General features: G+C 41.7%; 1 protein-coding gene across 2 annotated transcripts in view; it reads right to left on the reverse strand.

The window, feature by feature from the left end:
* Positions 1 to 16,228, reverse strand: part of gpc5a (glypican 5a) — a 121,378-nt gene that overhangs the window by 82,362 nt on the left and 22,788 nt on the right. For both annotated transcript variants that reach the window (XM_040142045.1, XM_040142812.1), the window contains exons 3-6: positions 11,463 to 11,923; positions 11,143 to 11,376; positions 10,321 to 10,454; positions 10,052 to 10,177 (exon numbers count right to left, since the gene is read on the reverse strand). In XM_040142045.1, the coding sequence (XP_039997979.1) occupies positions 10,052 to 10,177; positions 10,321 to 10,454; positions 11,143 to 11,376; positions 11,463 to 11,923 (955 nt within the window). The remainder of the gene's footprint in view (positions 1 to 10,051; positions 10,178 to 10,320; positions 10,455 to 11,142; positions 11,377 to 11,462; positions 11,924 to 16,228) is intronic.

The following is a 16,228-nucleotide window of genomic DNA, read 5'->3' on the forward strand; positions in this document are numbered from 1 at the left end:
CGTGGCGGAACCGAGCAGATGGTGAACGTATGCGGCGCTCATGCATGTCATCATCACCTTCATTAGCTGAAGGTGACATATGACATCATCTGGCCCGCGTGCATTATGGGGGCCAGAAAGAGTTGTTTGCTTCTCTTTCCTCTTTTTATTACTGCACGGTTCAAGGTTGTTGATGGGAGGTATTGAGAGTAATCACAGCCCCCCCCACACACACACACCATCACACACACATACACACACCATCCGCTGGCTACTCCTCCTCAAGCCTCCCCCATTCCCACCTCCTCCCAGCATTAAGGTAAATAAGGGCTTCCAGCAGAGAGCCAATGAGCACGGGCCACTGAGCAGAGATGCATGTTTGTGTTGCCTTCCTCCCAGGACCCTGCTCGTTTATCTTGGCTGTCAGGTAAAGGGCAGACTGAGAGAAGGTGAAACTTTTGGGTTTTTTTTTTTTCCTTTTTAATAAGCCTGGCTTGGTTTCCATAGAAACTCCAGGACAACATTACAGGGACAATGATAAGAGAGCAAAGTCTGGTCTCAGGGCATCCCACAGTGTGCCACATTGTTGTTGGAGACATTTGTGTTTACGTCAGGGAAATGAAAGAGCTATTTAGATTAATTCTCAGGGAGCCTCCAGACTCAGGCTTTTTACTATGGGAGGTGAGATTAGTGAGAGCATATTCACACCTAGCTTCCATCGTAGGTCAGGAGCTAAAAGTTAGGTTTCCACTCATACAGAGGTGCTGAGTCTTCGGTGGCTACAAACTCCCCGATGAAGACAGAAAAGACCAATGGATGTCATGCAGTTTTGATAATGAATTGATACTTCGCATTGGAATATTCCAAGGTTATTTTAAAGATAAGGACCATACTGACTGGCTCTAACATTTTTTGTGACGTAATAAATAACAACACACTGAACAGCATGAAGGTTGCCTTCTAAAACTGTCAAAATTCCAAATGCAAGGCACCTACGCATTCAGAATATTCTCCAGGCTAAAAGTGCAATAAGAAGAAACAAATTGCACAGGTAATGAATACTTAATGAATACTACATTTTTCACTTTGTGGCAGTAAATGGGAAACATGTTTAGTTAACAAATGAGTGGAAAATCAGAGGAACAGAAGGCACCACACACATTGTCAAAAGCCTGCAGCCGTAAGATAAACCAACACAATGATACAAAGATAAGATTCTTTGTTTCAAGCCACACTCCTGCAAGAGAGAAATTAAGTTTCCTCTGGAGCAGAACCTAACATGGATATGATCCACATGTAGTCGTAAAGTCAATATGAAATAAGGCGCCCTTGATAAGACGGCACGCAACCCTAATTCATGTGCAGACATGCTTACAGCAACTGCAACAAAGTGCTGAACTCAACATTAGGCATTGAGCTTTTATTCTGTATTCATCCAATATCATAATTGTCTCAACAACAGAAAACAGACAAAAATACTTCGGGGAATGCAATACCAGCTCTCCATACACAAAACAAAACAAGAAAAGAAATATCAGCAGCTTTATTGTAGATGTCCATTACTGAAATTGCTCGATTAGTCTTCTGTTTACTGGTCTGTAATACAGAAGTTTTCCTGCTGAGAACTGAGAGAAACAGCTTTTGTTATCATAACAATATCACTGTGTCCTTGCGATTAAATCACAAGGCAGGACTTTTTGTCTGGTATGACAAAACATACAGATCCCATTCGCACAAAGGGTTTTCTCACTTGCTACCTCTGCTTCCACTTTATGAGCATTAACTTCCCATTTTTTCCAACTCTTCAGTCCCCGTTTTTCAGCAGCCTCTGATTTATATCTGAGCTAAAGAGGAAGAGGGCTCTGCGAGAACTGAGTGTGTGTGCTGGACGGTAGATGGAGGCAGGTTGATATCACACACGGAGGTGAGGGTGTGTGCTCTGACAGCTCATCAGCGGACAATAAGGCCTTGGCTGTTAATGTCCTGCTACCTGGCACACTGCAGGGTCGCAATCTGCTCCAGATGCTGGAGGCAGACATCCAACTTGTGTCGGAGGAGGGGGGAACTCAGTGCTTGAGAAGCAAAAGGGAGTGGACTCACTGAAAAATGAATGGGACTAGATGTACACACAAGCACACACATACATGCATCACCCGCAACCAGCTAACTTTGAATTTACTGTCTCTTCTGCACAGTGGTTTCACTGGCAGTTACTGTGGCAACATCAGGGATAATATCTGAGCACAAATAAACGACATCTCTCTTTTCCAGAGAGCTAGATTGAAAATTTATCTGTTCAGAGCAATCTTGCATAATTCGAAAAAACCAAGGGGGGCAGGGGCAAAAGCAGACAGAAATGCGCAGACACACACACACACACACAAACACACACATCTATACACGCATACAAGAGGGATTTATGAACTCAATTTAGTCAGCCACACAGACTTCTTGATTCTGTCACTTGGGATAATCGTCAGGATGTGGTACTCTGACCGAACCCCTGCGTCTAAACCCAGGCAGGATATAAGGTCATGTTGGAGTGGAACTCTAGCCATGCAGCACCCGGACCTCAAGTGCTCCAGTGGTTTTGTGGTAATCTGCAGTAGCCAGCTGTCGCAATACAGAGGAGCTCTTCAAGAACGTCCCCTCTCCTCCTCTGCTGCTTCTCATCTTTCCCCCCTCTCTCTCAATCGAAACTGTCCAATCAGCCCACCCATCTCGCCCTAGTCTCTTTTGTCTAATTTTAGGGAGTGTAAATTTGAGAATTATTGTTTGTTGCTAGTTTTAAGTGTTTGACCCAAAAGATTAAGACCTAGATCAAGTCAAAACAGATCTATTATGCTTGGTGCTGGGAGCCTGATTCCTAGGTGAAGTAACTAAATTGTCCAGTTGGTTCCGAGGCAGGAAAAGAGAAAAACCTCGGCTATATTTGAATTCAACTTCATGAATTGTTGGTAGCCTTTGAGGTACTGGGGCTCCTATACCACATTTATTTCAAGTTGTTTTTTCATGGGATGGAAGGAAACAGCTCTGTTACTTTCTCACATGAGAGTGACTAAGAGGACAGCTATGCATAATATATTTGACAGTGCATGTTTAAAAGGTTATTCCTTCCCATTCAAAATTAGGTCAGTTCATCACTGCACACGAATGCAGGAGGACGCAGCGAGACGTGATGTTCTGGAGAGTGTTTATCATTTAAACTTTGTTCTCTGTCAGTCACTGTCAGGAACAACACGAACAGGAACCACCACGGATAGGCATACATCACCAAAACTGATGAAGTGAAGCAGAGGAGTGATCAGCAATCTGACTGGTGTGTGTGTGTGTGTGTGTGTGTGTGTGTGTGTGTGTGTGTGTGAGAAACCCAATGTGCAGAGCTCCACCTGCTGGTCAAAGAGATCTGCAACAGCACTAAATCAGAGCTGAAGCACAAGCATTTGGATTTATGACCACAATGACCACAGTCATTTTACTGAATGCAACGCCATAGCTTTGCCAGCAGGTTTATTAATGGAGAAAGAGTGTGCATTAATATGTGCACTGAACAAAGAAAGCCAGCTGTGATGTTATGTTTATTTGAGGCTGCACATCTGGAGACCCCCCTATTACATATACATTTAATATGAATTTGATATAAAGTAATTATTCTTAACCCTTGTTTTTTTTTTTTTAAATTGGCTTTACTTCCTCATTGTTCGGAGTTCCACAGACCCCTCTGCTTTATTTGTAAAAATTATAATAATTGCAAAATGAATCTTTTTTTTTTACCTTAAATTTATCTTTTCTTTTTTTTCTGACCTTATTAAAACCCAATATGTAGAAAAGTATTGAAGTGGTAATTCCCTTGGCCTTAAACTGGGCTTGCATATCTGTTGGAGATGACCAAGTCCAGAAATGACCATAAAGCATTGTTATATCACTAAATCAGGGAATATTTCATGTTGTAAATATTTTACAGGCTATGCATCAACAAATATTTTGTTGATTAAACCCTAGAGAGGTTTAACTCCCTTAGACCTTTTATGAACAAACTGTTATAAATCTCCAATAACAGAAATTCGACCGGAAGGTATTTCTGCATAAAAAGTGCTGTCAGTCACAGATACACAGCTTATAGCTGTGTTCTTTGAGACCTCAAACAGAAGTAATGCATCATTTTCTGTAGCAGACTTCTGAAACATGTCATCTGTTCAAAATCATCTTTACCAACAATTGTTCTAAAAGTAGGAAAAGTTATGCAGAATCGAGCTGATAATAAAATGGTAAAAATGTTTTTTGAGCTCTCAAAGAGGGGCGGGAACTCCAGGACCCCACACAGAACATTGGGGTTAATATACATGCTATTATTCCCAACCTCGGGACGTGAACCCCTGCAAAGAGTTGAAACGTTTATCTCAGGGGTTATAGATGATTAACAGCAAAGGAAAGCAGAAAAATATATTTCTGCAACATTTTTTTTTGTATAAATTACTGAATGATTTTGACTCCAGATTACTGATATCAATCAATCCAGTAACGACAAATTACTCTTTGGCTAATTGATCTCAACTAGAAGGCGCATGCAACCTGTGATGAGGGGCCACACGCTGAAAAGGTTTTTGAAGCAGTGCAATATTTTATTATTCAACACATGCTGTACCCTGATGAGAACACTGTGTGGATTTGGCAGTGAGGCTCAGACAACCCTCAAATGAGGAAGTGGGTTCCCTGAGCCGGCTGGGACAACCTAAACTCTTGATGCCTCTTCAGTGGATTCCTATTAGCAGAGCTTAAATGCTGTCCTTTCAGTTAGGTCAAGGCAAATAACCTGAGCTTCATGTGTGCTGGGGGGATGGAAGTGCAATTAGACAAATGCCGAAATAGGCAAATGACAAAGCATTCGTATGAGAAATAGAACAGAACAGAAATGAACAGATTAGCATGGACATACTTTTACAGAATCAATCTTTCCTCTGTTAACCGGCCACACACTGTGAAGAGGCCTGCTCTACGACTCCAAGGCTCTTATTACCATGTGATTAACCTCTTCAGGATTAACCGGGCAGCAAAAGACACGGGAAAGGTCAAAGGTCAACGCTCAGACAGCCACTCCAGCATGAGGGGTGGCCTATTAAATTAAAGGCCACACTCAAATCTGCCTGCCTGTCTTCAAGCATCTTTTCGATACGCACTGTAGCATTCATCCCGTAGTGCTCATCCCTCCGTGTTAAATTCCTACAGCATGCAAGGTCAGTTGCCTTATTATCGTAAAAGTAAAAAAAACTGTTGTACTCAATTAGAAAAAGGCACTTTGAAAATATAAACACACCGCCAAACACCTGGTGTGTGTTGGCAGCCATGAGACAGACTGCAGGTGGGGATGAATTAAAGCCAGTCTACACCGGAGGAGGTAATCATGAATAAAACATCACATTCATACTTGTTGAGGCTGTAGCTTTTTAGCACTGCTATAACTCCTGGTTGTTGTCTCCCATTGGCAGGGAGAATGTAAAAAGATTCTTTTTTTTTTTTTTTTTTTAATGAAATACATTCCAAAATAGATTTGCTACCTTGCACACCCTCACATGTGAATTTTAAGATCATGTGTCAGAATGAATTTGCAAGTAAATGTGTAGCACCTGAAAATGAACGAGGATCCCAGAAATGTATTCCCATGACTAATGCAGTTTTGTCTCTGTCAGTCAGTTACTCCAACAGCGAAACAAAGATGAAATGGTGGCTGGACATTCGCGTTGGTTTCATTCTTTATCCAAGTCTTAACTGCCACCATAACTGCTATGTGCGTGTATGTGCATGTGTGTGTATGTGTGTGATTGCAGAGAGGGGGGAAGCTCGTGGCAATCTGCCATTCCTTCAGTGTGTGTGTGTGTGTGTGTGTGTGTGTGTGTGTGTGTATCCATGACAGATGAAGAAAGCATGTGGGAATGTGTTAACCTTTCTGCCCAGACAGGGACGGTATCTCTAACCAAAGAAGATCACTGTCACTTCCACAGTTTCGCTGTTTTATTTTTTATCTCTTGCTGTCCAGCGACATAAATCACCAGAACTTTTTAATCAGCCTTGTAGTGTGAGAAATGTAAGATAACGGAAGGTTTTGGTTCAGTCTAACTGCTCTCATCAGTATCATTTTCAGCCGCAGCAGGCAGCTGTATTCAATCTCTAAAAACCTACTGTACACGACCAGCTCAGCACCAAACAGCAGACAGACAAATTTGGCAACTGGCTGGTGAATACAATGGAGTATTTAGCGGCTAAAGAACCAAATATTTCCCTCGGGGAGATGGAAAAACAGAGCTAAAAGACAGTGAATATTGGACTTACATTCCTCAGATGGACACAAACACATCGCCAAATGAATGTTAATGTTGCTTTATATCTGCTTATTATCTGCAGGGTGTTCAAACAAGCAATTTTTTAGCTTAAAAGATGATAATTGTCAGTGCTGTGTTTACAGCTTGTTCCCACTGCTCCCAAAAGGCCCAACAATTCAATTATTACAGGTTTAATGAAAGCTACTCAAATCTAAATTGTTGTCTCAACACAGTCAGCCATACAAGAACCCTGCTGAAATAAAATGTGAAGTTCTAAAGTCGAAAAAGTCTGAAAATGGTCAAATTTAGCTTTAAATCACTAAAAACTTGACTCAGCCCCATACACAAATCTTTACAACATGTTATGACATCATGAAGCAAAACAGCCGAAATATCTGACATTGTTTGTTCCAGTATTTCACATTCTTGCTGTGAGCACAGTAACACCTTAGAAGACTTAGAATCCCATTATGGGATTATTTCAGGTTAAATTAGCTTTCAGAGAAGGTAACACAGTACCAGTCAGAAAATTTCATATCCAATCTTTTTTTCCCTCCCAGTATGAGTGTATAAGTAAGGGACAAACCGGGAGAAAGAGAGAGACAAACAAAGAGAAAGAATGTGCTTACCAAATCCCCCCTGAAGCGAGATCCCCATCATGTATATTCACATAGACATTGAGATGAAAGCTGCTTGTGTTCTTCCTCTATGATCTTATCTGATTGTTCTTTATCTTTTTGTTTACCAGGGACCCAGATGAGGACGTGCATTAAATCTCCCTTAAATCTCAGGCTCCCGTGTCATGTTTTTTTTTGTGCTCGTCCTTTTTTATTAAATGAGGCAAAGCTCTGGTGCAACTCACCACTTCTTTAAGACCATAAAACAATCTGTGTCAGCACATTCAAAAAGCTATTATAAAAGGCATCTGCACATATTCAAATGTACAGTTTCTCTCACACACACACGCACACGCACACACACACACACACACACACACACACACACACACACACACACACACACACACACACACACACACACACACACACACACACACACACACACACACACACACACACACAGAACTGAACCAATCATTTAAGGTCTCTGAGGCCTCAATAAGCTTCTGTAAATCAGCCACCATCCGGCAGTGAGTTTTATTCCCCCCTCTCTCAGTGGATGTTGGGTTATGACCCGTAGGCAGGAGGTTATTTATTGCTTTTGTCTCAGCTTGTGTTGACTCCCAGCCACTCATCTATGGTTCTAGACTAATAGAAAGCAGCACAGGGTTGTAGATCTGCAGGAGGCCTGCTAAGCTGCAGGGACTCGGTTCAATAGTCTCCTTACAGCTTTGTTTCCCTAGATTCTTAATGTCTCTCAATTCTTCAGCTTTCTTCCTGGACTTTTTAGTAATGACCTAATCAAAATGAAAATCTGAGTGAACCTGAGGTGAATGAGTCTCCATCAATAAGTGTTTGAGTGAATGAGGGAAGAAAGGAAGGAGGGTTAAAGAACTGAGAGAAGTCCGCAGACCAGAAACATTTCCCAGGGGCTGCTGGCAGAGATAACAGACAGCCTAAAGCCTGCTGGCCTGCCTCTTTCTGCAGCACATAACAAACATCTCTATTCTCAGAGATGGATGTTGGAAAACAACAAAAGATGAAAAGAGTAATTGATAATGTAAGAATGAAACTTAACCTTGATGGTCTGTTTCCATAGCAATTTCATTTTTGAGGAGCAACACCCGACCACACATTCTTAAGAAGTCTGTGAATCGCTCCGGTTGCTAAGAAGGTTGTGAAAAGCCTTCTTCCTCTTCGCCCCTCCTCCTCGCTTACCTACACACAGCAGCTGTGAAACAATCTCAACAAGGTTGTCATCCTTTACAACGGACCGTCTAATCCTAAACCAGGAACTCCCGCCTCCCCCTGATTTGAAATAGGGGCCCGCCTCCCGTCTCTACAGCGCGGACAGCAGCCGACAGTTAAGAGGAACAACCACAGACTGAGGATATACGAGGGGGTCCTTGAGTGATGACGGCATGGCTAAGATCGTGGGCTCTGATGTAATGGAGACAAGGCCACTGAGTGATACTATGAAGGGGGCATGTTTGTCTGCTTCAGTTCACAACCATTCATATCTGAGATCTATGTCTGTGGGCACTAACAGCTAATAGATTAATTCTACATTGGTGTCAGTTTGTCCGTGGGGCAGTATATATGTGAAGGGTGTTTTTACACCATCTGACCTCGCTCTAATACACACAAACAACCCGCTCGTGCCAAGAGTGAGATGTTTCCCAAGCCTAAAACCTTCTGACTTCAAGCGCGCTAAGATTTCACGGGAAAGGCTGTGCATGTGTGCACATTCAGGTGGTATCAACTCTAGCAACGGACATGTTTCCATCCCTGTTAGCCAGTTAAGTAGTTTGGTTATCTGCCAGCAGAATATGGGAAGGTTTTCAAGAAATTAGAGGGCCAGTTAGGTTTTGAACCAAAGGATCAAGGTTTAGTTTAACACTAAACCAGAAATCAGATCTGTGCCACACCAATCTTTGTTTCATAGCAAAAACTAAGGAACTAACAGATTGAAACTTAATTCCATATCCTAATGGCATGTTTGCAGAAACAAGATATCAATAAAACATAAAATTTAAGGATCCCCCCCAGAAACCTTTTAACACATATAAAAATACCGCTTTGAATGATAATATTTTGTGTATGATATGTTTTTTCCACAAAAGAAGTGTTAATTTATTTTAAAAATCTACTTCTTCTTCCCTCATTGAAAAATCCAGAATCTATGAATAGTCAAATATTTTTTGTTTTGAGAGTTTAACTATTAAACACAAGATTTCTCCTACTTCACTGAAAAGTTCATTCTCAGTGTATATGCACCAAAGGATTTGGGGTTGGCTTCCAGTCTGGTTGTGAAGTCACAAAATCCTGCTCGTACATGCACGTGTCAAACTGAAATTCAAGTTGAGCACAGAAAAACTTTCCCCCTTCAGCAGATTAGTGTGAAAACAAAAACTGTACATACATCATTCTGCACACTGAAACACAAACATCCCAGCGAAGCAGCAATAACCAAAACATACTTTTGGAGGACTTTATGTGTAAGGATTGATTTGTCGTGTGCTCGAGTATTTGGGATTATTTTTATGAAGTGCACATACAATAAAATCTAAATCATTTCCTCACACACACAATATATATATATATATATGTAAAATAATATGTAAAATAAAATTCTTTAATGCTTAAAATAGGGAATGTAAGGTATGCAGATAAATCTGAATGTTTGGGCATGTGTGTGTCTGGATGTTGTCTCACAGATTTGAAACAGTGGCAGCCCATAAAATTATCATTAATTTGTCACAGATGGGTGACAAAGTAAAGAAAAAACATGAATAAATGACTGGAAAAGCATAAATGTAGATGCTTTCGTGCAAAGCATGAGGGGTCAGTGAATGGTTTGAAGAAAAATAACTCACTATGGCTTTTTAAATTCACCAGGTGCCAACCTACCTGACCTATGGGAGTATTTAAACCAATGTGTTCGGCAGCGCTCTCCACCACCGTCATCAAAACACAGTATCTTTTTGAAAAATGCTGTTCATCCCTCCAGCAGTTGAGGAAGAAGCAATGAAGCTGTTTTGTAGTGTTGTGGTTGCTTCTTGCCTTATTCAAACACTCGATGTTGGTTTTATTTTATTTCTCACCTATCTGTATTATTAACTCTTTAAAACTAACCTTTTTACAATGTCAGTTCCATTCCAGCAGGACAGCCCGTCACCAAAGACCAGCTCACTCACACACAGTTGATCTGCCAGGCCACCGTAGTAGGTACGATAGTGACGTAGACTGTTCAGAAAGTCCCTGAAAAAGCAGCCACACGGAGGCACACGGATAATTAACTTGTTCATCAAAGCGTTTTACATATTAATTGTACATTTAGTGAATTAAAATCATAAAATGACACCTTTTTCTGTGCACACATTTGGCCTCTTTCACTAGCTTACCTTCTCCTGACAGCAAGCGAGTCTCCAGACACTCTGAAGGGAGCCTTCATTGGGATGGATTCTCTGCTGTTGCTGGGCTGGATGCTGAAGGACTGTGCAGGCTTCCTGCTCAGTGGGCCACAAAGTTTATGCACCTATTACCCAAAGAGACAGACACAAGTTTAGATCTAAACACTTCGTGGGGAAACGTGCATTTTGCAGATCTTGTTAAACTGTACTGGTGCATGACAAACAGGCTTCATTTTAGCCTGGGGAGTGACAGATGTTTCTCTACTAAGGCCATTAGTGCAGCCAAGTCTATCACCTCCAATTTCTGACTGTACTGCATGTGCAGGCTATCAAGTAGCAGTTACAACAGTTAACCACTTGATGGAGCTGTTGTGTCTCAAATAGTACAGCGAAGACGGTGCAGTTCAGGTACAAATATCCTGGGGCATTCATTTCACAGCAAATAACATCAACAGAGACAGAAAGTTAAATGTGAAAATAATGACTTTATGATTCAACTTTTATGTATGATGATGATGATGGTAAGAGACTTCCTGGTTTGTGTAAATGAGTCTAAGCCCGAATATTGGCCTGCTCTGGTCTGAGTAATCTGTTGTCGTGGCATGTGCAATTTCCAGCAATTCATCCTCAGGCTCCAGACCACATATCTATCTAACATAGCACAAGCAGTTTCAATTCAGAATAAAAATCCCTCCAGTACTGAAAAGCTTTATCCTTTATCTATTCTTCTCCTATTTAACTTGTCAGATTTACTGGTTTTCACCTCCCACAGAGCCCCAGTACAGTTTCAAGTGTCCTCAAAGATGATGTGACCTGTGCTGAGAGGCGGGCTCCATTTTTCTGGGCGTGTCCGACAGCATCATGAAGCAGCGTGGGAACTCCCAGAAGCACTTGCTCTAAATCCTGAGGTCCGTGCATCCGCGCTGACAGGCCCTCCAGCGAGCGAACAAACTCCCTCCAGTGGGTGTCAATCTCGGCCATGCTTGCCAAACAGCCCCGCATCACGTTGAGGCAGTAACCCATGCAGGGTTTGGACTGGGTTAAGCCCTGTGAAGCAAATCACTTGGGGTTCAATGGTGAAGACTTTCATTAAATCCGATTGATAAACTCACTTCGGAGACATGCGTCCATACCTGACAGTGAGGACAGTAATGCATCTTGAGAAGGGCCCGTCTGCACTCGCGGCTCAGCTGTAAGTGGTCTGTAGTATTAATGACCTCGATGCCGAGGTGTAGTGCCTGAATAAGAAGCTTGCCAGAGACCCCAGAGCGGGCAATCTGATCAGCCAGGAGGCTGGGCGCCCCACCAAACGGTCTCACGTCACGTCTTGATGACCTCACACACTCAGCGTAGCCTGGTGATCTGTCGCTGAGACCTGGGTTGATGTGGTGATTGTAGACCAGTGGGAACAGAGCGTCGAAGAATCGTCGAACTAACTCATCCACGCTGAGCTCAGACCCCAGCAGGAAGAGACCAATGTCGGTGAAGAGTTCCCGCACAGGGCCCACAGCCTGACCAGCCATGCTGCGGTACGACTCCCGAAGGATGGCATTAGTGTGATTCTCCGCCTGCCTCATTAGAATCTCAAAGGTCTCTGCGGGATGACCGGCAGAAGAAAGAGAGACAAAAAAGAAAGACAAAAGATTACAGGGGGACTCCATTTCATTTTTAAAACATTATCATCTTTATCTTCCTTCAAAGTAAACTACTTTACTGTAATATAGACGTGGCTAGAGAAGAGAAGAGAAGAGAAGAGAAGAGAAGAGAAGAGAAGAGAAGAGAAGAGAAGAGAAGAGAAGAGAAGAGAAGAGAAGTCTCCAGTGGTCCCAGCAGAAGCTGCAGCTTCCTGTGACTTTCCAGAAAGGAAGAAAGAGTCTGTGGAGGCAATTTGATCAAAAGTCAAGCTGACAAAGAAAAATAGAAAAGAAAAGAGGTTACCCCACACTGAAGTGGGAACTGGTGTGATGTAATATGAAATGAGCTGCAGTATAAATAGTGTTTTAATAAACCAACAAATTCTATCAAAGCAGTGTGAGAGTGAGTGTGAGGGAGGAGAGGAGAGGAGAGGAAAGAAAGATTCCTTGAAGTCTCGAGTGAGAACAAGAACAAGTGGATCAAACAGAGAGGAACGGACAGAGGAAAAACATGAGAGAAGAAAGACAGAGGCTAAGAGATTGAAATGAGAAGACGTGTTAAGAGAGAAGGGAGGATGGGTAAGAGGACCTTCACAAGTTAATTCCTCAGAGAATAAGAAATGATAATCATGTCCATACCATTTGCCTTAGCTATACAAGGATAAGATGCTCACTTTCAACCTAAAAATATTCACTATCCTCATCACATGATTTTCCACTCACATTTTTTTTTAATCACTATGTAAATATCCAACAAATTCTGCTAATTCTTCTTCAGCTGTTTGGGAAAGTGTTTGGATTGTGCAAAATTATGGCATCCAGCAGTCACATAAGAGGAAGAAAGAAGCGTCCAGGTGAGCCCAAGACACACTTGAGGACAGAAATAAAAGCTGGTTCCAACTGGGCACCAGCAAACTCAGTTCAACATTTAAAGTGAAGTGCAATTAAAGGAGACTTTGACATTTTAGAACTGTTTGTGAGTCTGTTAAATATAAAGTTGGAGCCAGGAGACAGTTAGCTTAGTCTGGCACATGTGCCACGTTCACATCGTGTGGGAGGGAAGTTAAGGATGGGGAAGGTTCCCATGGTCACGTCATCACACAGCTCAAGATGAGAGCTGCAAGCAAACTGTTTGCTATAAAACACTATTCATGTTACAGGAGTTTATTTGGAAGTGTAATTACACTGAGTGATGGTTGTTTTACTGCAGAGTTGGACATCTGAGGGTTAAAAATACCATGTTTGTTCAGCATAGTACTACATCTATAGTTTGAGTGTTTAATTACCTTTAACAATGAACTTTGTCTGACTTGACACAGCCCTGTTTGCTTTCTTTTGCCAGCAATTCTGTACTTTTTAGCGTCAGATGTATCCTATACATTGAAACTTAGAAAAATGGAACTTTTCCAATTGTAATTATGATTTGGGTGTTGACCTCAGCACAACAGAAAATGTTTCACCAGTGCAACAAGTTTGTCTTTAGCCCTTTGTCTCACTTTTTTCAGTTTTTGTCTCAGCTAATAGCTGAGCCATGGCCACTCTCCAATCATGTGCTTGTCATGAGGTGTGAGGGAATAGCCGGGGTGAGGGCCTGGAGCTGCCTAGGGGGCTGAGAGTCTGGTGGGGAGCAAACTATTGTGATGAGAGCTTAGACGGTCAAGTGCTGTACAATATGCACCGATGCAGAAAGACTGACCGAAGGCCCCCCGGAGAGAGCGACTGCAGGGGGGGAAACAGAGAGGGGTCTGGCATGCCCACAGGCAGCGTTAAACACTGAGATACCAGGGAAACTGAATCGGATTGCTGGATTTCTGTGATCTCACACGGACGTGATAGGTCTAAAAAGATCTGAGACTCAAAAACGTGCGTTTATGTGTGGTTGAGAGAGAAAGCTGCTGCTCCTACACAGCAAGCACTCTAGTCAGAGAGCAGCACAAAAAACAGGGAGAGAATGTGTAAAGAATGGCATTGATGAGAGTGACACTTGTGAAAGTGCAGTGTAGTAGCTGTGTGTGTGTGTGTGTGTGTGTGTGTGTGTGTGAGAATGAAAGAGACAGATAGAATAAGGCGCTAAGACAGGCAGAGAAACAGAGAGAGAAAGACATGTGCTCATTGAGTACAGTTAGAGATTATTGCAGCCCTGGGGTGTATAGAGTAGAGCAGGCAGAGTTATGAAGAGTCCCACAGGGATTACAGCACATGCCGGGGGGGGGGGTGATTGTGGGGTTGATGAATCCCTACCCCAAAGACCACATAATGAAAATATGTGTAGTACACAGATTTGTTTCAGTTTTATCTCCATCTCTCACCGGTTACTTCTGCTGGCTCCTAGGACGTAAATCTTGTCTTCATGTCCCTTACCAAACATTTTCAGTAATGGGTACGTAAAGGCAAACTTAAAAAGGCGTGGATAATAAGCTGATCAGTAATTCTGCTGTCTAACCAAGTCTGCTCTATTAGAAACACACCCAAACAGAAGTTGCTGATTATTTTTCACAAATGAGCATGTGAGGCTGCTTCTTTCACTCAGAGGCTTAGACCAGCGGCCAAGCTTCTGGGCAAGCCTGAGGACAAAAAATAACACAAGGAGCGGAAGAAAGGCAAAAGACAAAAGAGTAATGTAGCGGAGTTATAAGGTGGAGGATGAAAAGAAGGTGTATCCTCTACCTTTTTTAGACAGAAATATATAAGCCTACTGTATCTGACGCTCTGTTCGCATTTTGAAACACGCCAAGTATGTTTCTTTAAAGCTGCTGTATTTTAATGTGTGTAATGTGAAAGGGTTCGATTTCACGTTATCAAACTCACACAAATTATCACCTGACTCCAGTGTCCCTTAGCTCAACGGAGCGTTTTAGTGTCTTTTAGCTCCTCGCTTTGGTTTCACAGCCTGCAACTTTACCGTTTCGGTTTACTCTGACCACTCTCATCAACCTCGTTTTCAGGAGTGGCAGGTGGCTCTGACAAACCCACCGTACTCTACCTACTCAGCAACAAATGACAGACAAAGTTGCCAACCAGCTGGTGAACATAGTGGAGCATTTAGCAGACAAAGATACAGATGTTTCCCCAAACAGAGCTAAGAGGAGAATGAATATTAAACTTTATTCGTGAGGTGGCCAGAAAAATGACTCCAAATAAATGATAATCTCACCCTAGACTTGCTCAACTTTATAATATAATATGTAAATGTTGTTTCTTGTTTCTACTGCACCCAAGTTGCCAAAAAAAAAAAAAAATGTATGCAGCTTTAAAGCTAATCAACTTTCGAGAAACCTTGATTCGGCCATCTATGCACCTTTATTTACAAACATGTTCTTTATGTTTCTTATAATATTTCTAATTCCATTGTGCTTGTCCTGAGGCAGTATGACAGAAAACACTGTCGTACTAAGAACTGACTTATCACACTGTTACTGGAGATCTGGGCGGCTTCAATTAATTGTAGCAGCTGGAGGCAGGATGCGTATATATGTGTTTGTGTGTATGTGTGTGTTGGCAGTTAGATATTCACAGATAATGCGAGTCTTGATATATTTTCTCGTTTTTCTAACTATGTAAATAGTTAGAATAGTTACATTTTCTAAATATGAACTCACTTGTACATCACAAACAGGGTCCACTGTAAACAAAAGGTTATGTTGTTTGCACCTAGCATTTTTTAACAGCAAAACAAGATTTTGTGATCTGTTTTGGAATTATTCTTACTTATTTGCTGTTTTTCCTGCTTTAAAAATAAAAATAAAAAAACCAGCAATGAAAAACATTACCAGCTGTGGGCCTGAATTAATTTTAAAACTGTTTCCCAGCAAGTTTCCTGCTCTCCCACACAGTGAGGACAAAGACTGATAAAACAGCATAAGCACAAGACAAACGAGACAAAACATCGTTGATATATAAGGGCTGAGCAGCAAGTATATAAAAAGTATGGAATCTGAAAGAAGACAGCAAAATAAAAATAAAAATAAAATGTGTAGAGAGACAGATTATAGACAGAATTTCAACGGACGAGATAAGACACTGAATGGTGAAAGGTTGTGTTCACAGTTTGGTTCCAGTTTTCGTGGAGAATATCTGTATCAATGTTTAAACTATAAAAAGGAGGGGCACTTCTATCATGGCCAGGGATTTTAAATCAAATTTTAGCATATGAACAGAAAAAGCCTCTTAACCCAATTAGCATGCATGTAAGTTTCCCTTTCACACTTTGAAAATGTTTTTCTTTTTTTTCTTTTTTTTCATCTTACGAACATTTGACTGGTTTG

Source organism: Xiphias gladius, chromosome 1, assembly GCF_016859285.1.
Source record: "Xiphias gladius isolate SHS-SW01 ecotype Sanya breed wild chromosome 1, ASM1685928v1, whole genome shotgun sequence".
NCBI lineage: Eukaryota > Metazoa > Chordata > Actinopteri > Istiophoriformes > Xiphiidae > Xiphias > Xiphias gladius.